The sequence below is a fragment of the Protopterus annectens genome, chromosome 2.part1, assembly GCF_019279795.1.
Source record: "Protopterus annectens isolate FY-2018-M chromosome 2.part1, PAN1.0, whole genome shotgun sequence".
NCBI classification, from domain to species: domain Eukaryota; kingdom Metazoa; phylum Chordata; order Ceratodontiformes; family Protopteridae; genus Protopterus; species Protopterus annectens.
Window position 1 is genome coordinate 1,723,799,040 of NC_056729.1, and position 22,768 is coordinate 1,723,821,807.

At 45.0% G+C, this 22,768-nt stretch overlaps 1 protein-coding gene across 1 annotated transcript in view; it reads left to right on the forward strand.

Annotated features, from left to right (window-relative positions):
* The window catches only part of HP1BP3 (heterochromatin protein 1 binding protein 3), a 290,037-nt gene that overhangs the window by 113,838 nt on the left and 153,431 nt on the right, over positions 1 to 22,768 (forward strand). The window contains exon 6 of the mRNA XM_044063174.1: positions 14,277 to 14,360. Within this exon, the coding sequence (XP_043919109.1) occupies positions 14,277 to 14,360 (84 nt within the window). The remainder of the gene's footprint in view (positions 1 to 14,276; positions 14,361 to 22,768) is intronic.

A 22,768-nucleotide genomic window follows, 5' to 3' on the forward strand; every position in this document is an offset into this window, starting at 1 on the left:
ATAAACAAGCAAGGGGGCACACATTCCTACCCCCTCTGCAGGCAAGCCATGACTCTGTGGAGCCTCAGCACTGACCTATCAAGTACATCTGCAGGCACAATTCCTGCCAGGAAAGAAATACACTGGCAGATGAACTAAGCAGAAATCTCATGGATCCGCACGAATGGAAACTAAATCCACAGGTCTTCAGCATAACAAGGAAATGGGGGTGCCTGGACATGGATCTTTTTGCCTCCCCTCACAACTGCCAACTACAGAAAATCTGCACAAAATCTGCACAAAAACTTGTCACTCAAGCATGGAAAGTGGATGCTCTTTCAGCTGGAAAGCCCTGACAGTTTATGCCTTCCCTCCACTGCCTCTTCCCAAGCTTCTCAAGTCAGACAAGAGAAGCCAAGAATGATCCCGATTGCCCTAGACTGGCCACGCCAGCACTGGTACCCAATCCTAAAGAGCTTGTCTCTAGGCCCAGCCTGGCCTTTACCTCAAATTCCTCAGCTTCTGACTCAATAAAACTGTCATTCTACAGTCAACTCAAAACTTAAATCTGGCTGCATGGCAGATAGTTTAGCCACTCGGACAACTCCTCTCTAAAGCTGTTATGGATGTCATTTTAGAAGCCAGGAGGCCCAGCACTAGGAAATCTTTTATGCAGAAAAATGGAAGAGATTCTGTGCTTGGAACCAGGCACACTGACTCGCTTGTTCCAACTATACCTCAGATTTTGCAATACTTAACTGAGCTGCTGGACAAAGGCCTATCCTTTTCATCTGTTAAAATCCATGCCTCTGCCATTTCAGCTCATTAAAATACAGAACCTCCTATTTTTTCACATCCACTGCTAAGGCAGTACTTCAGAGGGGCAAGAAACATAAGACCTCCAAGGAGAGCACCAATACCTACTTGGGACCTCAATTTTGTATTGGAAAAGCTCACACTGCCTCCTTTTGAGCCAGCCAACACAGCGGATATAAAATTCTTATGGAAAACTGCTCTGCTCCTAGCAATGACTTCAGCAAGAAAAGTCTTGAGTTACAGGCATTAATGGCAGTAGAACCTTTTATTTTTCATCAGGACAGGGTCTCTCTAAGGACGAACCCAACTTTTTATGCCAAAAGTGGTTTCCAGTGCGGCTCTTAACCAAACCATTCATTTGCCAACTTTCTATCCAAATCCCCAGAATAAAGGGGAGAGACTTCTGCACACTTTGGATATACACAGACAGCTACGATTCTACTTGGACAAAACAAAAGCTTTCAGAAAAAACTGAGCAACTGTTTGTAGCTTATGCTGCAGGATCACAAGGAAAGCCCATTTCAAAGCAGACTATTTCAAAATGGATAGGACACTGCATTCGTTTCTGCTATGCACAACATGGCAAATCAGTGCCTAAGGGCATAAGGCCACATTCTACCAGAGCAGCAGCCACTTCAGCAGCCGTCTGTGTCTGTGTCTCTGTGTCTGTGTGTGTCTGTGTGTGTCTGTGTGTGTCTGTGTGTGTCTGTGTGTGTCTGTGTGTGTCTGTGTGTGTCTGTGTGTGTGTCTGTGTGTCTGTGTGTGTCTGTGTGTCTGTGTGTGTGTCTGTGTGTGTGTCTGTGTGTGTCTGTGTGTGTCTGTGTGTGTCTGTGTGTGTCTGTGTGTGTCTGTGTGTGTCTGTGTGTGTCTGTGTGTGTCTGTGTGTGTCTGTGTGTGTCTGTGTGTGTCTGTGTGTGTCTGTGTGTGTCTGTGTGTGTCTGTGTGTGTGTCTGTGTGTGTCTGTGTGTGTCTGTGTGTGTCTCTGTGTGTCTGTGTGTGTGTGTGTGTGTGTCTGTCTGTCTGTCTGTCTGTCTGTCTGTCTGTGTGTGTCTCTCTCGAGTACCAACCAAAGACATTTTAGAAGCTGCAAACGGGAGTTCTGTGCACACTTTCACTAAGCACTACCACTTACCTCTCCACTCTAAATCCAGAGCAGGCTTTGCCACTGCAGTTCTGCAGGGCCTGGTAGCCTCTCCTAATCCTATTTAGGCCCAGCCACGCAACCTCAGCTTTGGGATTCAACCCAAGTGTAATGACTGCAACAGTGAAACACTAACATAGTACAGTTGTGTACCTACCATAAATGTACATGTTGGAGTGTATTCATTATTGCAGTCCAGGTTACTCACCCACCATCCCCCTTTCTCTTTGCTGGGTCCTATTTGTACTTCTCTACTCTACAACCTATGTGATGTATTTGCTTGTAGATGAAGGAAATGTTTTGGTACATGCATGTTTTTTGACATTTTTTTTCTAGCCTTTCCTGTTTTGGTGGCACCTGACATCTGGTGCAAGAAAAACTGAAGAAAATGGCGTCTGCCTGGCGCACTAACGTCTGGGAAGAAGCGACCGCAACAGACGCCACACCTAGACTTTGGAACCCGGGCCGACTTGCGGGTCACCTGCCAGCAGGATAACCCAAGTGTAATGACTGCAACAGTGAATACACTCTAACATGTACATTTATGGTAGGTACACAACTGTACTTTTTATCTGTGGTGCCTCTGTCTCTCCTAAACTAGCTTGTATGTTTTTTTGTTGGTCCATACATTTGAGTCTAGCTTGTCAAATCTTGACTATTACTTTACCAGCATGTGAATGAATTGCAATTCTTCAGTAATTTCAGCATTTCTTATTACCCTTTTTGGGGATTGGAATATAATGTGCTTTACCAATCAAATGGCAGTGTATGTGCTCTCGAACTTGCTGGCAGATTCCAAGCAGTTGAATTATTTTTATTTACAAATCGCCTGGAATTTCAGCATTGCCTGAGGCTTCCTTGAGCTCATTTAATTTGACTGTCAGGGGTGTGAGTGTAAATCAGAGAATGTGTATTGTATGCCTCTGAAGTTGGGATCTCTTGTGTTGAAAGCTTCAGTGAAGTTGGGCTCTCTTGTTGCATGTTTCTCTGAAGTGGGCCTGCTGTTAGATTCCTCCTAACTTTGATGTCCTTCAAGGATGCATCTGCAGTCATAACATATGGGGTTGTCCTGCCTCAGGCAGCCCTTCGGTCGGCCGGATTCCAAAGTCTGGGTCTGGCCTCGGCTGATGTCACACTTTCCCCGACGTCAGAGCGTCTGGGGTATAAAAGCATCAGCCGACGCCATTTTCCTCAGTCTTTCTTGCCACGCGGTGCCCAAAGCAGAAGCTGTTTGCGAGTGCCGGTCGGTCAGATCCAGTGAATTCAGCTACCGAAGACTTCGAAAAAAGCCAAGTACCCCGTTGGGGACTCCTTCTTGCCTCAGCCGATGTCAGAAAAAGTTAATAATTGTATAACGTGTGGGAAACAAATACCTCAAAGATTTCCACTCTTACTGTCTACCTTGCTTAGGCCCTGACCACGACGTTTCTTGTCTGTTCTGTGCCAGGTTCAACTCTCGTACTATCAAGCGCAGGTACGATTGGGCTTTAAATTATTTTGGCAGACGCTTCAATTATAGAATGTCGTTGGACACTACCGGAATTCAGAAGAAGCGCAAAGACAAAAACAGGCCTCCGAGGTCCAAACAGGACTCGTTGCAGCTGGAGCCAGCGTCCGGTTCGGCTGTAGTCAGTGAGGCGCTTTTGCAGCCCCTGTCGTCCGCCACTTCTGAACCGATGGCCGATACGGACTCCCATGGGGAGCCAACAAGGCCCACTATTTTAACTGCTGCAGGACCTTCGGACGTCGCTCCTTCAGATGGGTCCGGAACCGCTGTTCAGGTACCGGCTTCTGAGGGGGTTTTCAGGCCTACTCACATCACTATTTCAAAGACAAAGACTCCTGTTAAGTCTAAAGTTCCTGCTCAAGCTTCTGAATCTACTCCCAGGACACAGAAGCAATTATTAAAGATGGCTGAAGATTTGCTTACAATGATTAGGGGTTCTCACCCCCTCCTGAGAAAAGGCCTCGACAGGATGTTACTCTGGATTCCTCTGACCAGGCTTCTGTATCTTCTGTTTCTTCCTCAGATCAGGACTATTCCTTTCCTCCTTATGAGGATTCGGATGCTGAGGACTCTTTACCCTCGGCCTCTCCGCCTGAGGATGTCCTTCATGGATGCATCTGCAGTCATAACTGGGTTGTCCTGTCATCAGGCAGCCCTTCGGTCGGCTGGATTCCAAAGTCCGGGTCCGGCTTCGGCTGATGTCGCACTTCACCCGACGTCATCTCTGCTGGTCTTCGGGTATAAAGGCATCAGCCGACGCCATTTTCTTCAGTCTTTCTTGCCGCGTGGCGCCCGAAGCAGAAGCTGTTCGCAAGTGCCGGTCGGTCAGATCCAGAGATTACTACTACCGAATACTCCTTCGAAGACTTCTAAAAGCTAAGTACCCCGTTGGGGACTCTTTCTTGCCTCAGCCGATGTCAGAAAAAGTCAATAACTGTTTAACTTGTGGGAAACAAATACCTCATAAAGATTTCCACTCTTACTGTTTGCCTTGATTAGGCCCAGACCACGACGTAGCAGCCTGTTCAGCCTGTGCTTCTTTCAACCGACGAACGCTTAGACGTCTGTCGGAGTTTGCTGAACAGTTTTTCGGCTCTGAATTTGCGTACATTATGCCGTCGGATCCTCCGACTACCCAAATTGTTAAACGCAAAGAAAAAGACCGACACTCGCGGTCCGCGGTTTCGGCCGAAACCATGGTTAAGCAAACCGCGAGTGTCTCGGTTTCGCCGAAACCGAGAAAACTGATCAGAGTACAGCGAATCAGACTACTACTGAGGTTCCGGTTACCTTACTTGAATCGGCCTCAGAAATTTTACCTACTACAGTGGTTACTAGTGACTTATCAGACACCATCCCTTTGGATGTCTCTACCCCAGCACGTGGTGCTGCTAGGCCTCCTGCAGCCATGTCTATTAAGGCCTTCGCCAGGGCTAAAGCAGCCAAATCTACTAAGTCAGTGCCTGTTAAACCCCCCTCAACCAGGCCCACTTCTAGTTCACAAATGCTTACTCTGGCAGAAGATTTAATATCCTTAATTAGGGGATCTCAATCTCACCCAGACAGGGCCTCTCAGCCCCCAGAAAAGAGACCTAGAGCAGAGCCCCTCGAGCCTGTGTCCTCTGATTCTGCGGAAGACTCCGATATTACAGACCAGCCAGAGGCTCCTTTCTCCAATTTTGAGGACTCAGATGCTGAAGAATCCATTCCAGCTGCTTCCCCACCAGAAGAATTCTCCTTTGGGGAAACCTTACATGCCATGAGAGAACAATTCCAATGGCAGGAACAGGATTTTTCAGACTCCAGAAAAAGACTTAGGACTTTTCTGCACCTACCACAACACAGGCCCTTAGCTATACCTCCTGTCCTCTCTGTTGTGGACGATGCATTTAATGATGTTTGCACTGCACCAGATTCTTTACCTCCAGCACCTGCCAAACCAGATAGATTTTACAGGGTGCCAGACACTCATAATCACCTATACAAGGCCCCTCTTGCAGACCCCGAAACTATATCCCAGGGCCCTAAGGCAGTAGCCTCAACCTCAGCAAAAAACCCTATTCCTTCTGAAAGGGAAGCCAGGTCTTTAGACAGATGGGGCAAAAAGGTTTACACCTCTGCTACTCTCTCAGCTAGAGCTTTAAACTGTCAGTTTCACATGATACAATACCAAGAGTTTATGCTTGATCAGTTAACTAAAATGCTATCCTCTGACTCTATAGATAAGAAAAATCTATTAGAAATGGTAAATAACATACAACAGGTTAGTAACCATTCCTTAAAATGTGGCTATGATGCACTGGAGGCTTCATTTAGATCAGCCATGACTGGCACAGTGATAAGAAGACATGCATGGTTGAAGGAACAAGTTTTACCGGATCATGTTAAAGCTAAGTTATTAGATGCTCCTATGGATAAGACCAGTTTGTTTGGTACACCTGCCCAGCAGGTAATGAAGAAAATGGAAGAAAAGACAAAATCTGTACAAACGGTTAAAGATTTCTTGCAGGTTCAGCCCCCAAGGTTTAGCAGGAACTGGCCTGCCAAAAATTGGTCCTTTCCTGACTCCACAAGATCCCAAAGGGGCAGGAATAGACGTTCCAGAGGCAGAAATCAATCTAGAGGGGGTGCCTACAGAGGACAACAGTAGCAAGGTAATAACAGAGCCACAGGCACAGCCACTACCACTACAACAGGGCAATCACAGTGACTTGATTCTAACTCCGCCTACCAGGGAACAAATAGCAGCACCCTTAGGCGGAAAATTAACCTTATTTTCAAAGAACTGGCACTATATCACAAAAGACAAGTGGATTTTGCAAACCATAGACCAAGGTTACCGGTTCCACTTCCACACTATACCAGTCAAGAGGAATGCCAAACCTACCTCCAAATCAAAAAACAGAAGCTCTACAGCAGATAATGCAATTAACAAAGATGAGAGCTGTGGAAAGAGTACCAATAACAGAACAAGGCAAAGGATTCTACTCCAGACTATTCCTAGTTCCAAGAAAGGAAAAAAGTTCGAGACCTATTCTCGATCTGTCCACCTTAAACACATACACCATTGTCCCAAAATTCAAGATGCTGACCCTACAGCAACTTCTTCCCATGCTGGGCAAGGAGTGTTGGCTGGTAACTCTAGATCTCAAGGAGGCATACCTGCACGTCCCCATTCGACCAATTTGCAGAAGATACCTCAGATTTCTTGCAGGATCAGAGCACTATCAATTCTCAGCATTGCCCTTTGGCTTATCTACTGCGCCCAGAGTATTCACAAAATGCCTGGCATCAGTAATCTCCCACTGCAGACTACAGGGAATCCAATTTTATCCATACCTGGACAACTGCCTGCTACAAGGGGACAACAAAAGCAAGCTGACAACAGATTTACAAAGGGTCATTTACTTGCTACAAGCACTGGGATACACAGTCAATTTGCAAAAATCAAGGCTGATTCCATCCCAAACAAGGACATTCTTGGGCGCGGAATTGGACACAGTAAAACAAATGGCATTCCTAACTGCAGAAAAACAAAAAGATCTCCCTCTTTACTTCTTGGCACTAACAAACCACAGCAAACTAACAGCAAGAAAAGTTCTGCAGGCCTTGGGCTTCATGGCATCATGCATAATCTTGGTTCCACATGCCAGACTACATATGAGAAAACTACAGTGGTACCTAAAGAATTTATGGTCCCAACACAGGCACAGCCTAGAAGCAGAAATTCCACTAATTCCATGCCTAAAACAGGAGTTCCTATGGTGGGCTCAAGCATGCCAGTCAAACCCAGGCTTACCCTTTCACAAATATCAAGCAAGCCAAACAATCACAACAGACGCCTCAGACCTAGGATGGGGGGCTCACATGCTGGACAAATGCGCAAGGATTGTGGGCAGGACCAGCTTCACCTGCACATCAACCTAAAAGAAATGCTGGCAGTAAAACTGGCAATCCAAAATTCAGACCATTTCTCAAAGAAGGCCATTTGATGATAAGGACAGACAACACCACAGTCATGTGGTACATCAACAAACAGGGAGGCACTCATTCATACCCCCTATGCAGAATGACTTTGGACCTTTGGAACCTGGCACTCAGCTACAACATCCAGTTACAGGCAATGTTTGTACCGGAAAGGAGAACACTCTAGCAGACATGTTAAGCAGAACCACCTCGGATGCTCACGAATGGATGCTACACCCGGACATCTTCAAGACCATCGCAAAGAAATGGGGAATGCCACAGATAGATCTATTCGCTTCCCCTCTCAACCACCAGCTCAAAAAATTCTGCACAAGGACATTCCATCCACTTGCATCGAAAGTGGATTCGCTCTCCTTCAGCTGGAAAGGCCTGACAGCATATGCATTCCCACCTCTTCCCTTGATACACAAGGTATTACTAAAAATCAAGGAGGAACGTCCAAGGATAATCCTGATAGCTCCAAACTGGCCAAGACAACACTGGTACCCATTGTTGAGGAGCATGTCTCGGGGGAAAAAATGTGGTCAATACCCCTGATGCCTTTGATGTTAACTCAGAACAACTACAGCATCATGCATCCAAACCTAAAAACGTTGCAGCTGACTGCATGGCACATCACATAGCAGCAACTATTCCAGATCTCTCCCAAAGGGTTAAAGACATTATCCTTGAAGCCCGCAGACCTTCAACAAGAAGAAACTATGCAGGGAAATGGAAAAGGTTTGTCATTTGGAGTGCTGAAAGAGGGAAGGATGTGTCGAATATAGATATGGCTAACATTCTGGAGTACTTGGCAGAGCTTCTACATACAGGCCTGTCCTATTCCTCCATCAAGATACATGCATCAGCTATTTCAGCAGAATACAGCTTTGATCCACCTGTCTTCTCACATCCTCTACTCAGGCAGTTCCTCAGAGGGATCAAGAATGTAAAACCTCCTAGGAAACCACCACTGCCAGCTTGGGATTTGAACTTTGTGCTAGAAAAGTTGACACTCGCACCTTTTGAACCAGCAGCAACAGCAGACCTACAGCATCTTTCATGGAAAACTGCTTTCCTACTGGCAATAACCTCAGCAAGGAGGGTTTCTGAACTTCAGGCCCTAATGGCAGTACAACCCTTCCTAATCTTCCACCAAGACAGTGTCCATGAGGACTAATCCTACATTTATGCCTAAGGTGGTATCCAGAGTGTCCTTAAACCAGGCAATCCACCTACCTACCTTCTTCCCCAACCCACAAAACAGAGGGGAAAGAATGCTGCATACCTTGGATGTACTCAGACAGCTACGCTTCTACCTGGACAGAACAAAAAGTAACAGAAAAACTGACCAGCTTTTTGTAGCCTATGCAACAGGAAGGGAAGGAAAAGCAATTTCCAAACAGACAATCTCCAAATGGATAGGAAATTGCATACGATTCTGTTACTCCTTCCATGGAAAACCAATTCCACAGAACATACGACCTCATTCTACAAGAGCAACAGCCACTACCACAGCCTTCTTACGAGGAGTGGCAACCAAGGACATTATTGAGGCGGCTACTTGGACCTCCGTGCATACATTTGCCAAGCATTATAATTTACCTCTGTATTCCAGATCCCGAGCAGGGTTTGCCACTGCTGTACTGCAAGGGATCCTAACCACACCATAATCTATTCTTCCTCCTCCCTAGTTGGCTATGGTATTCTACCCAGTTAGTTATGACTGCAGATGCATCCATGAAGGACATAGTACAGTTTTGTACCTACCATAAATGTAGATGTCCGAACTGGATAGCATCTGCAGTCAGGATTACCCTCCCTCCTTCCCTCTGTGGTACTCCTAGGGTATTTACCCTCCAAATAGCTAGCTGGTGGGGGGGAGTCTTTTATGGTGTATTTGTTTGTATATATGTACATACATGCTTATTTTTTGTTTGCCTTCTATCCTTTGGGGAACATTGGCATTTTTACCCAAAATTTAGCCTTCCAAGAGGGCAACTGGCATCTGGGGCAAGAAACACTGAAGAAAATGGCGTCGGCTGATGCCTTTATACCCGAAGACCAGCAGAGATGATGTCGGGTGAAGTGCGACATCAGCCGAAGCCGGACCCGGACTTTGGAATCCGGCCGACCGAAGGGCTGCCTGACGACAGGACAACCCAGTTGTTATGACTGCAGATGCTATCCAGTTCGGACATCTACATTTATGGTAGGTACAAAACTGTACTATTTCTCTTTTGGGGAAACCTTGCATGAGATGAGGGAACATTTTCATTGGGAAGGACAGGAGTAGTCTGCTTCCAAGAAGAGGCTTAGGGAATTTCTTCTTCCTCAGCATAGGCCTTTAGCTATCCCTCCTGTTTTGGACATTGTAGATGATGCTTTTTCTGAGGCTAATTTGAATCCTGATTCCATGCCTCCTGCTCCTTCTAAGCCTGATAGATTTTATAGGGTTCCTGACTCATTTATTCTTATTTAAAAACCCTTCTGCGGATCCTGAAACTATTTCTCAGGGCTCTAAGGCTGCTAAGGTTGCTACTTCTAAAAATCCTATTCCCTCTGAGAAGGATTCTCGTGCTTTAGACAGGTGGGGAAAAAGGGTATATACTTCTGCTACCCTGTCTGTAAGGGCTTTAAATTGCCAGTTTCATACGTTTAAGTATCAGCAATTTCTTTTGTCTGTTTTAAAGCAAAAGCTTGCTTCCCTTCCTGGTTGTGCAGAGGATAAGGAACTTCAAGATGTCTTGCATGCTACTGAACAAGTGAACAAACATAGTTTACATTGTGGTTTTGATGCTTTGGATGCTTCTTGCAGGGCTGCAGCCTCTGGTAGTGTTATCAGGAGACATGCCTGGCTTCGTGAACAAAGTTTACCTGAACAGGTTAAGGCTAAGTTATTAGATGCCCCTGTTCAACATGTTCTTTTTGGATCCAAGGCTGAGGAAGTTATTAAAAAGATGGAAGAAAAGGCAAAGTCTATGCAGACTGTAAAAGATTTCTTGCAAGTTCAGCCTCCTAGATTTTCCAGGAATTGGCCCTCTAAAAATTGGTCCTTTCCCACGTCTGACAGGCCTCAAAGGGGAAGATATAGACGCTCCAGAGGTCGTGGTCAAGGTCAGGCCTCTTACAGATCTAGACAATGGACTGCTTCTTCACCTAGAAGGGGAGAAGACAGATCCCAATCTCAAAGAAAGCAAACTTAATGACTCTCTCGGTTGGGCTACAGGACCCCTTCACCTGGATGCCCCTCTCGGAGGAAAACTGTCTCTTTTACAGAAATTGGACTCCAATTACCCAGGACAGATGGGTATTGGACGTGATTTTAAAGGGTTACAAATTCCACTTTCACACTTTGCCAAGGGCTCACGGTTGGCCAGATCTGCCAAAACATCAATGGTCAGTGGCCTTAAATCAAGTGGATGCTCTTCTGGCCATGAGAGCCATAGAGCCTGTTCCACTCTCGGAGATGGGAAACAGTTTTTATTCAAGACTGTTTCTGGTTCCAAGAAAACAAAACTCATGGAGACCTATACTGGACCTTTCTGTATTAAACACCTTTTTGGAAATTCCAAAATTCAAGATGCTTACTCTGCAGCAACTAATTCCAATGCTCTCTCAGGACGCCTGGATGGTGACATTGGACTTAAGCCTACTTACACATTCCCATCAGGCAGGAACGCAGGAAATTCCTCAGGTTCAAGGCAGGTTCGAGGCACTTTCAATTCTCTGTACTGCCCTTTGGTTTATCTACTGCGCCCAGAGTCTTTACCAAGTGCCTGGCACCAGTAGTGGCTTACTGCAGACTTCAGGGGATCCAGATTTACCCCTATTTGGACGACTGCCTTATTCAGGCAGACAGCAAAGATCTTCTACTTCAACATCTGGACTTTGTCCAACGTCTTCTCCTCCTACTGGGATTCTCAGTGAACACAAAAAAGTCACATTTGATCCCTTCTCAACAAATGGTATTCTTGGGAGCCCTCTTAAATACAACCTTACAAAGGGCCTTCCTCACTCCAGAAAAACAAACTCAGCTGGCTTCTACTTTCAGCACCTTAGCAACTCTATCTCAGCTCACTGCAAGGAAATTCCTGCAGGCTCTGGGCTACATGGCTTCCTGCATTCTGTTGATTCCAAACGCAAGGCTTCATATGAGAAAGCTTCAATGGTATCTGAAAAGTGTATGGTCACAGCATTACCACGATCTGGATATTCTGATTTCTCTGATCCCCTGCCTTCAGAGGGAGTTCCTCTGGTGGTCCAGGGTATGCGTTTTAAACGAAGGAAAGCCTTTTAGTCTACCTCAACCTACACAAATCCTAACCGCGGACGCCTCGGATTATGCTTGGGGAGCACACTTTCTAGACAATTGTCAGCAGGGAACCTGGACAAAGGACCATCTTCACTGGCACATCAATCTGAGGGAAATGTTGGCAGTTCAAAATGCCCTTCTAACCTTCAAGAACCTTTTGCAACCAGGGCCTCTGCTAATTCGCACAGATAACACCACGGTCATGTGGTACATCAACAAGCAGGGGGGTTCTCATTCGTACCCCCTTTGCAGACTAGCTATGGCTTTATGGGACACTGCTCTAAATTTGAATCTACATCTCCAGGCTCAATAAATTTGAATCTACATCTCCAGGCTCAATTCATTCCAGGGGAACAATCTCTTAGCAGACAGCCTGAGCAGAAACATTTCGGATCCTCACGAATGGATGCTAGACAACAACTTATTCAACAGGATTACTGCAGTTTGGGGATGTCCCCAGATAGATCTGTTTGCATCCCATCTCAATCATCAGCTGCCTCGCTTTTGCACCAGGTCCTTCCACAAAACAGCTTGGAGAGTGGATGCCCTGTCCTTCAGCTGGAGAAGCCTTTCAGGATATGCCTTCCCTCCTCTTCCTCTACTACCTCGGGTATTACTGAAGATAAAACAGGACAAGCCCAAGTTCCTCATCTTGATTGCTCCAAATTGGCCTCGACAGTTTTGGTATCCAACTTTAAAGCACCTGTTCTTGGAGCCTCCTTGGATTCTCCCTCTGAACCCTTCGCTTCTGTCCCAGCGTCAGGGTCAGTTACTACATTCCAATCTCAAGACACTTTGCCTGGCAGCTTGGCTCTTCAAAGGAATTTGATTTCCTCTAGTCTTCCCAAACAAGTTTTGGATGTTCTTCTGGAAGCTAGACGGCCTAGCACTAGGAAATCCTATGCCTCTAAATGGAAGAGGTTTTGTATTTGGATGCAGGACCGAGGCTCGGATCCTCTGGTACCTGATCTCTCTTCTATTTTGCTTTACCTTTCGGAACTTTTATCTAAAGGACTTTCCTTTTCTTCCATTAAGATTCATGCTTCTGCTATTTCTGCTCATTTCAGTTCTGATCCTCCTGTTTTTTCTCATCCTTTGGTGAAGCAATTCTTGAGAGGGGCTAAAAATTTGCGGCCTCCCAGGACCCCTCCTGTCCCTGCCTGGGATCTTAATTATGTTTTAGAAAAACTTACTTTGCCTCCTTTTGAGCCTGCTGCATCTTCAGATATTAAGTTTTTATCTTGGAAGACTGTTCTTTTATTAGCATTGACCTCTGCCAGAAGGGTCTGAGTTGCAAGCTCTCATGGCTGTGGAACCATACCTTATTTTCCATCAGGACAGAGTATCCTTGAGGACCAATCCTACTTTCATGCCTAAGGTGATTTCGAAAGTGGCTTTAAATCAGACAATTCACCTTCCTACTTTCTTTCCAAATCCTCAAAATAAAGGGGAAAGGATTTTGCATTCATTAGATGTGCACAGACAGTTACGATTTTACCTGGACAAGACTAAAGAGTTCAGAAAGTCTAATCAATTGTTTGTTTCTTTTGCTTCCAGTTCTCTTGGAAAACCTATTTCTAAACAAACTATTTCCAAATGGATTGCTTATGGAATCAGATTTTGTTACACTCATCATGGGAAATGGTTTCCAGGTACCATTAGAAGTCATTCTACTAGAGCAGCTGCCACTTCTACAGCTTTCCTCAGAGGAGTCCCTACCAAGGATATCTTGGAAGCTGCCACTTGGAGTTCTGTGCATACTTTTTCCAAGCACTACAATCTCCCTCTGTTTTCTAAGACCAGGGCAGGCTTTGCCTCTGCTGTTTTGCAGGGTATTCTTGCCTCCCCTTCTTCTATCTAAAGCCTCCTCCCCTTTTACACTGCTTTGGGATTCCACCCTACAGTTATGACTGCAACAGTGAAACACGAAGAACATAGTACAGTTGTGTACACCTACCATAAATGTAGATGTTCGAGTGTCTTCACTGTTGCAGTCGGGGTTTCCCTCCCACCTATCCCCTCTTTTTTCTCCCTTTTCCTTTTTTGTGGTGTATTTGTGTTTCCTTGTTGGATTCATTTTTGTTTTGTTGGGGACTTCTGACATCTAGGGCAAGAAAGGCTGGAGAAGATGGCGTCGGCTGAGGGCTATGTACCAAAGCGTACTGACGTCAGGGTACTAGCTTGTACAGCCGACGCCGGACCCAGACTTTGGGATTCTGGCCGACCTCGGGCTGCCTGCCGGCAGGAGCACCCTACAGTTAATGACTGCAACAGTGAAGACGCTCTAACATCTACATTTATGGTAGGTGTACACAACTGTACTTTACCGTTCCACCACAAGCATGATGTGTGAGATAGAATGAGGTTACGGACCAGCCAGGGTGTGTCCATGATGGGCTACCTTCTTGTTTGCCCCCCATGAAGTAGGTGTTGGCTGGCAGAAGGGGAAACTAGTAAAATACTTTTGTAATTAAAGTACAGTGGACTTTGTTCCAATTTATTTCTTCCAGAGAAATTATTTTTGATGGACTTTGTCTCCCATTATTTCTTAGGTGAAGGGAAAAGGTGCATCTGGTAGTTTTGTCATGGCTGGAGGTGCTGGAAAACCAACTCAGAAGACCAAAGGGTCTAAAAAGGTGAGTTAATGCTCTTGTTACACAATGTTCTAGAAGTGATGTAATAAGATTAAAAAATCTATTGTGTTCTGTTATAGTGGGTTAAGGTAGTGCACATGTTCTGTTTGTTGTTCATGAACCGGCAGCGGCATAATGTGCGTCCTTGTGTTTTTCTGCTACATCATTTCACTTGTTTGTTGTGGGTTGTTAGACCTAAAGTTTTGTTAAAATTATACTTGTGTTGCAGCTGTTTTATCTATTTACACTTTGACTAGTGTAGACTGATTAAGCTAGTGGCTTGTTTTCAAAGGAGGCCCAAAGCGGTATATGTATTGAGTAGGAAAAATTTGGTTAACATTTGGAATCTTTTTTTTATCTGACTGAGGTACCACTACCATTTCAAGCAGATAGGACCTTGGTTCATCATTTCATCTGAAGGATGGAACTAGGTTTGACAAGTTCTTGAGTCCCCCCCCCTCCAGTATTTCCTTTGGACTTCAACTCAACATTTGTAGGCGCTCCAGTAAAATACAGATTTCCATGCTGTCTCTCCACTTGTAAACTGGACATTTTCAGTATCCAACTTTGCTTCAGCCCACTGTTAAAGTTGAGCAAATCATAACTTCTGGTTATATCAGATTTGACAGGTTACATAGGAAAAGGGGCTAGCTGTAATATATTCCAAGGAACTCTTGTATATCTTTACAAAGTACCTAACTTTGAAAAAGCAGAGATTAGTCACCTTCTTAAGTTAAACCCAAACCGTGTCTAGCATTACTGTTTGGTGGGATGTCTGACCATAGCCGTATGTAGTTAGTGTTGTGTGGGATGTCTGACACTAGCTGTTGTACAACAGAGAATGTATTATCTTGGGCCACAATATTTCACTCTAAACTGTTAAATGACTTCAGTCATAGCTGGACAACCTTGAAGCAAGCTATTAATGCTACATGTTTATATTCACTCTGTTGGTAAGCTAACTCTTGAATACTAAAACTAAATCCAGTTCTTGACTGGACACTGACCACTGCCTCCAGTAAGAATTTTAAAATTGGCACCCTTCCATACTTAACTATCTGAAACCTACCTGTGCAGTTTATCACTGGAATAAAATCACCAAAAGTATCACTTCTAACATGGTTAGAAATTCTTCTCTTTTACCTGTATTATACTCCAGCTGGTCCACATTGAAAACCTTGTCTGTCAGGGAGTTGGACACCTTAATTCTACCATCCTTAAGACACTTGATGCACAGGGTGAACTGGGACAAATGCATCCGATTGCGCCCAGCACTCCGTTGTAACCTTGCACTCTTGTTCACTAGCAGTAGTAAAAATGTCAGAGTGAGACGAGTATGTGAATGCCGCTGGAATCGCAAATAGTGTACTTAAGACACGAAACCTCACAAACTTGTACAAAGTGACAAACTTGTTTACTTCACAGCATTAAAACCTCTCTCAAACCCCAAAATCTATTGGGCAACCATTATCAGTCTGATTAACAATCCCACCAAATTATTCCCCAGTGATACTGAACTTGTAGCATCTCCAAACTGTCCTTTCACATGTCGTATGTCTGCATAATGTTGAAGGTTGTTACCTTGGACACTAGGTATATGGTTGGATTCTCCAATGGGAAAATTGGTTAAGGTTAAATGCTGTTTAAGGAAAGTTGGCCTAGTATGAACTATGAACCTGGTAACTTTCATAGCACCATTAATATTCGGTGGCTCACAACTAGTTCTACACGGGTATTGTCACAAAATCCAGTGTCTCTTGGCCAAAGTTAAACCTTTAGCCCTAGCAGCTGGCCAAAGTTAAACCTTTAGCCCTAGCAGCTGGCCAAAGTTAAACCTTTAGCCCTAGCAGCTGGCCAAAGTTAAACCTTTAGCCCTAGCAGCTCACAACTAGTTCTACACGGGTATTCTCACAATCCAGTGTCTCTTGGCCAAAGTTAAACCTTTAACCTTTAACCCTAGCAGCTGGCCATTTCCCTGCTGAGTATCTAAAACGAGTGTCGCCCAAACAAAGTCCATCCTTATCAACTGTTAGTCTCTGAAAGCAATGTGCACTGTGTGTGGTCATTCTTCCTGTGCAGATGAGGAAATGCAATGTGAATACTCTTATTTTCCAACAGCCATACTCTCACCTCTGTCCAAAGTCTTGTAACAAGTATTTACTCTCTAATACTGTAAATGACCTCTTCTACCCAGCATGGGTTTCAGCCTTCTCCTAGTAAGATTACAGCTGTTCTGTCCTTCCTTAAAACAGTCCTTCAACCTGAAAATGAGGGATTGTTGGTCTCCACTTTTTCCTGGACTTTACAAAGGCATTCAGTACGGTCTCCTTCCCATTCAGAAGTACTTCACAAACTAGATCAAACTTGGTCTCTCAACGTATTCTCTGTCTTGGTTTAAAGATGTCTACTTGGAACACTGTTATGAGTCGAGCCTCTTTCTCATCCTTCCAAGACATTCCTGTTGGAGTACCCTGAAGATCAAATTTAGGTTCTCTGGTACTGTCTTTTTAAACAAGCTCCACATTGTAACCTCTTAAGGCTATCTCGTATGATATGCAGAGAGACTATTTGTTCTGCATCTGATATGTCCACCTTTACAGACTGTTGGACAGGAATCCTAGTCCTCCATCAAAGCCTTCTTCAGTCAATCCCACCCTTAGTCTTGAGCTGGAGTCCTGTTTTTCATCCAGATCTCGTCACAGCCAAATACATTTTTTCAGAACTACATTGGAGGTAGTTTAACACACACTGTACTGATGGTTTTACAGTAGATGATTCACTTGGGTTTGAAATGGTATAAGAAGTTTCAAAGCCCCTGCAAACACTGCCAACAATGACACCTGTGCAAAAGAGTACACAAATGCCCTATATGGGCACTTAAATGTATTGATTTGGCTGTACCTGACAGGACTAAATCCAGGCTCTCAGAAGAAATTAGCTACCATACTGGATTAAGTATAATGAAGTTTTATTTAACAAAAATTGATCTCTAAAAATGAGAGAGAACTTGCTCCACAGAGGTAACAATACCCTCCACAGTTTGAACAAGCAACTACGATATCTTGTAAAGTCCTCAATGACTAGTCACAAGATTAAATTAGCATCCCTAGCTAAAGACAGCCAAAGGCATTTTTTATAGGTTCATAGGTTCATACTAGGCTATCTGCCCTAGGGCATTTATAAGCCTAGCCAGACCACCCATTTTAAATTAATTTTGCTATGCCCTTTTTCGAGGTTAGTATACTGTGCCTCTGTCTAACAGTGACACAGAAGTGATACCCGGGGTAAACCTATGATCTCCCATCCACTCATCAAGATTCCTCTTGAAGAGAGTCAATGAGGGACTCTGCCTAACCTGGACTGGGATTTTATTCCATAGTGAAGGGAGCCTCTGGGTTATGAATCTGTCCCTCCAGCATGTCCTATTTATTTCAGTGCTGAGGTTCAAGTCTCTCGAGCTTGTAGCTCGATGGGATTTGGATTTTTTGAGGTGCAGCATGTCCCTTAATTCCGGGTTGGACATGGCCTTATACGTTAGGCACAGGTCACCTCTGGGCAGTCGGTATGCCACTGAGTAGAGCTGGAGTTTCTTTAACCGGGCAGCATATGGCATCTGTTTGAGCCCTTTGATCCTCTTGGTGAGGTACTTTTGGGGTATTTCCAGTTGCTGCAGGTGTTTGGTAAGGTACATCCCAAAAGGGGCATTGTACTCTATTGTGGGCCTGATGAGGGATGAGTAAAGAGGCACGATGACCTCACCTAATCTAGATGTGAATCCCTTCATGATTAGGTGGGCTATATAAAATGTTTTTCTAACCACTTTGGCCACGTGGTTGTCAAATGAGAGATTGCTATCAACTTGGGTCCCCAGGTCCCTAATGACTTCTTCTGTACTTAATGGATTACCACCTATGTGGTAATTTGTGGGCACTTTGTTTTTGCCAAAGGGGATGACTATACACTTTTTGGCATTTAGCTTGAGGCCATGGCTCTGGCACCAGTTGTCTGTTTCTGAGACCCTTTTGGAGGATGCTTGTGTCTGCTGGAGAGTCTATTATGGCACCCAGTTTGCAGTCATCTGCGAACTTGGTCAGCCACAGTCCTTCCGTGTTGGCCTGTACCTCCGAGAAATATATCCCAAACAAGAGAGGTCCCAGGACTGAGCCTTGTGGGACGCCACTTGTAACTGGTTTGGAGTCTTGACATGGCTCCAGCAATTCTAACCATGTGGGTTGTGTCCTTGAGCCAGTTTGCAACCCATCTAGTGACATAGAGGTTTATATTTAAGCTGGTGAGCTTATCTATAATGCCCGAGTGGGGTATTGTATCGAAGGCTTTTGCGAGGTCCAGATAGGCTGTGTGGACCACCTTCCCTTCGTCAATGGCCTTGGTGACTGTTTCAAAGAAGTCAACCAGGTTTAAGAGGCAGGATCTGCCCTTAACAAAGCCAAACTGGGTAGGATCCAGTGTCTGTAGGTCCCCAATATCTTTATTTATGAGGTCCATAATTATCCTTTCCATAGCTTTGCAGACCAAGCTAGTCAGGCTTATGGGGCGATAGTTTCCAGGGTCCGTTGAGGCACCACCTTTGTGGAGAGGGACCACTGTTGCTGTACGCCACTCTTTGGGTACATATCCTGTAGTAAGGCTGAGATTGAACAGTAGTTTTATGTTTGGGTTTAGCTCTTCTTGGAGTTCATGTAGGATGCAGCTTGGGACACCGTCTGGTCCCATTGATGCTGTGTTTTTTGCTTTGGAGAGGGCGGCTCCCACCTGAGCATCTGAGATGTCGGGGGGGGGGGCAGCACTCTGCTGGGATAGATATTTGCCCTTTTGGTGGGGGGGGGGGGTTGTGCTGAACCTGTCAGCTAGCTAGGATGTTGGCAATGTCTGTGGGATCAGTGTGTTTTTTGTCATTTTGGACTAATTCTGAGCATATCTGGGAATTCCCACCCAGGTTCCTAACATAACTAAAAGCCTTGTGATTATCTTTAGTGTCCTGTGCAATTTTTCTCTCTAAGCTGGCCTTTGACGATTTTATGAGTGCCCTTAGTTTTTTGCTAATACTGATCAGAGATGCCTTCCCTTTTTGGGATTTTGCTCTATCATGTAGTAGCTTCCTCCTTCTATTGTATAGTTTATTTATGGCTGGGGTCCACCAGACTGGTCGTCTGCCTTTGGAGGATTGGGTCTTGGTTTTATTTGGGATTGCATGATCCATACATTCCTGAAGGTGTTCATAGAATGCATTTATAAAGGATTCTGTGGTCTGGGCCTTATTTTCCACAGGCCCGGGGGCTTTGAAGGATTCCACCTCGGTTTTGAGAAGTGTGAAATTTGCTTTAGAGAAGTTTTTCACTGTGGTTTTCTAGGCAGGGGGTGGGGTCGGGATGTGAATATCCAGTGAGATCAGTTTATGGTCTGATCTTACCAGTGAGGGATACACTTCTGGTCTGGAGCATAGAGTCTCCATGTTGGTGATGATCAGGTCCAGTATGTTTTCCCCTCTTGTGGGAGTGGTAAGTTGTTCCATAGCATTTGAGTTTATGAATTCTAGGAACCTTTGGGCAAGGGTGTTGGAGCTAGAGTAATGCTCCCAATCTGTTTGGGTAGTTGAAGTCCCCCAATATAATGGTGTTCGGAGAGGCCTTCATATTTTCCAGTGATGTCCTTCAAGGATGCATCTGCAGTCCTTACAAATGGGTTGTCCTGTCGTCAGGCAGCCCTTCGGTCGGCCGGATTCCAAAGTCTGGGTCTGGCCTCTGCTGGTGTCGCTCTTCACCCGACGTCATAGCTGCAGTTATTCGGGTATAAAGGCATCAGCCGACGCCATTTTCCTCAGTCTTTCTTGCTGCGTGGCGCCCGAAGCAGAAGCTGTTCGCAAGTGCCGGTCGGTCAGGCACAGTGACTTGGCTCTGGCACTGCCTACCAGGGAACAACTAGAAGCACCCTTAGGAAGCTAGCCTTATTTTCAATAAACTGGCATTACATCACAAGAGACATGTGGATTTTGCAGACAATAGACCAAGGTTACAGGTTTCACTTCCATACTCTACCAGGGAAGAGAGGAATGCCAAACCTACCTCCAAATCAAAAGGCAGAAGCTCTAAAACAAATATCTCAATTATTAAGGATGAGAGCTGTGGAAAAGGTACCATCTATGGAGCAAGGAAAGGGATTTTACTCCAGACTCTTCCTGGTACCAAGAAAAGACCTATTCTCGACCTGTCCGCTTTAAACACATTCCTCATTGTTCCAAAATTCAAAATGCTGACTCTACAGCAGCTTCTTCCCATGCTGGGCAAGGAGTCTTGGCTGGTAACTCTAGATCTCAAGGAGGCATACCTGCACGTCCCCATACGACCAAATTGCAGAAGATACCTCAGATTTCTTGCAGGATCAGAGCATTATCAATTCTCAGCATTGCCCTTTGGCTTATCTACTGCGCCCAGAGTGTTCACGAAATGCCTGGCATCAGTAATTGCTCATTGCAGGCTTCAGGGAATCCAAATCTACCCTTACCTGGACGACTGCCTGATACAAGCGGACAACAAAAACAAGCTAGCAGAAGACTTGAAAAGGGTCATTTACCTACTACAAGCCCTGGGATATACAGTCAATATAAAAAGTCAAGGCTGATACCATCCCAGAGGATAACCTTTTTGGGTGCAGAGCTGGACACATTGAAACAAATGGCATTCCTAACAGTAGAAAAACAGGAGCAACTACCTCTCTACTGCTTGGCATTAACAAAGCAGAACCATCTAACAGCAAGAAAAGTCCAAGCCTTGGGCTTCATGGCATCCTGCATAATATTGGTTCCACATGCCAGACTGCATATGTGAAAGTTACAGTGGTACCTAAGGAATTTATGGTCTCAACACAAGCACAGCTTAGAAACCCAAATTCCAATAATTCCATGCCTGAAGCAAGAATTCCAATGGTGGGCTCAGGCCTGTCAAACACAGGATTGCCCTTCCACAGCACTCAACCAAGCCAAACCATCACGACTGACGCCTCAGACCTCGGTTGGGGGGCCCACATGCTGGACAAGTGCATACAAGGTTTATGGACTCAAGACCAGCTGCACCTACACATAAATCTAAAGGAAATGCTGGCAGTAAAACTGGCAATTCAGACATTCAGACCATTTCTCCGACAAGGTCAATTGATAAGGACAGACAACACCACAGTTATGTGGTACATCAACAAACAGGGAGGCACACATTCGTACCCTCTATTCCGGATGGCACTGGACTTCTGGAATGTGGCCCTGAGCTACAACATTCAGTTACAAGCAATTTTTGTACCAGGAAAAGAAAACATTCTAGCAGACCTACTAAGGAGGACTACCATGGATGCCCACGAATGGATGCTACATCCGGACATCTTCAAAACCATTACAAGAAAATGGGGACTCCCAGAAATAGACTTATTTGCATCCCCACGCAATCACCAGCTGAAGAAATTCTGCACAAGGACGTACCACCCACTTGCTTGGAAGGGTGGACTCCCTATCTTTCAGTTGGAAAAACCTGACAGCATATGCATTCCCACCACTTCCTTTGATGCACAAGGTGCTATTGAAGATCAAAGAGGACCGTCCAAGGATCATCCTGATAGCTCCGGACTGGCCAAGGCAACATTGGTACCCATTACTGAGGAGCATGTCTCGGGAACAAATATGGCCCCTACCCCTGGTTCCCTTGCTGTTAACACAGAACTACAACATCCTGCATCCAAACCTGAAGACTCTGCAGCTGACTGCCTGGAACATTGCATAAGACCAATTAACCCAAATTTATCCCAAAGGGTTAAAGACATTATCCTGGAGGCTCGCAGACCCTCAAGAAAAAATTATTCAGCAAAATGGAAAAGATATCACATTTGGAGTACTGCAAAAGGAGAAGATGTGTCACTGGTAAACATAGCCAACATCCTGGAATACTTGGCAGAGCTCTTCCACAAAGGCCTGTCCTATTCTTCCATTAAGATTCATGCATCAGCTATTTCAGCAGAATACGGCTTGGATCCTCCAGTCTTCTCTCATCCTCTGCTCAGGCAGTTTCTGAGAGGAATTAAAAATGTAAAACCTCCTAGGAAGCCACTATTGCCAGCATGGGACTTGAACTTTGTGCTAGAAAAATTGACACTTCCTCCTTTCGAACCAGCAGCAACAGCAGAATTACAATACTTATCATGGAAAACTGCTTTCCTGCTGGCAATCACTTCAGCAAGAAGGGTATCTGAGCTACAGGCATTAATGGCAGTACAACCCTTCCTGATCTTCCATCAAGATAGTGTCCATGAGAACAAATCCTACTTTTATGCCTAAGGTGGTCTCCAGAGTATCTTTAAATCAGGCTATCCACCTACCTACATTCTTCCCCAACCCACAGAACAGGGGCGAA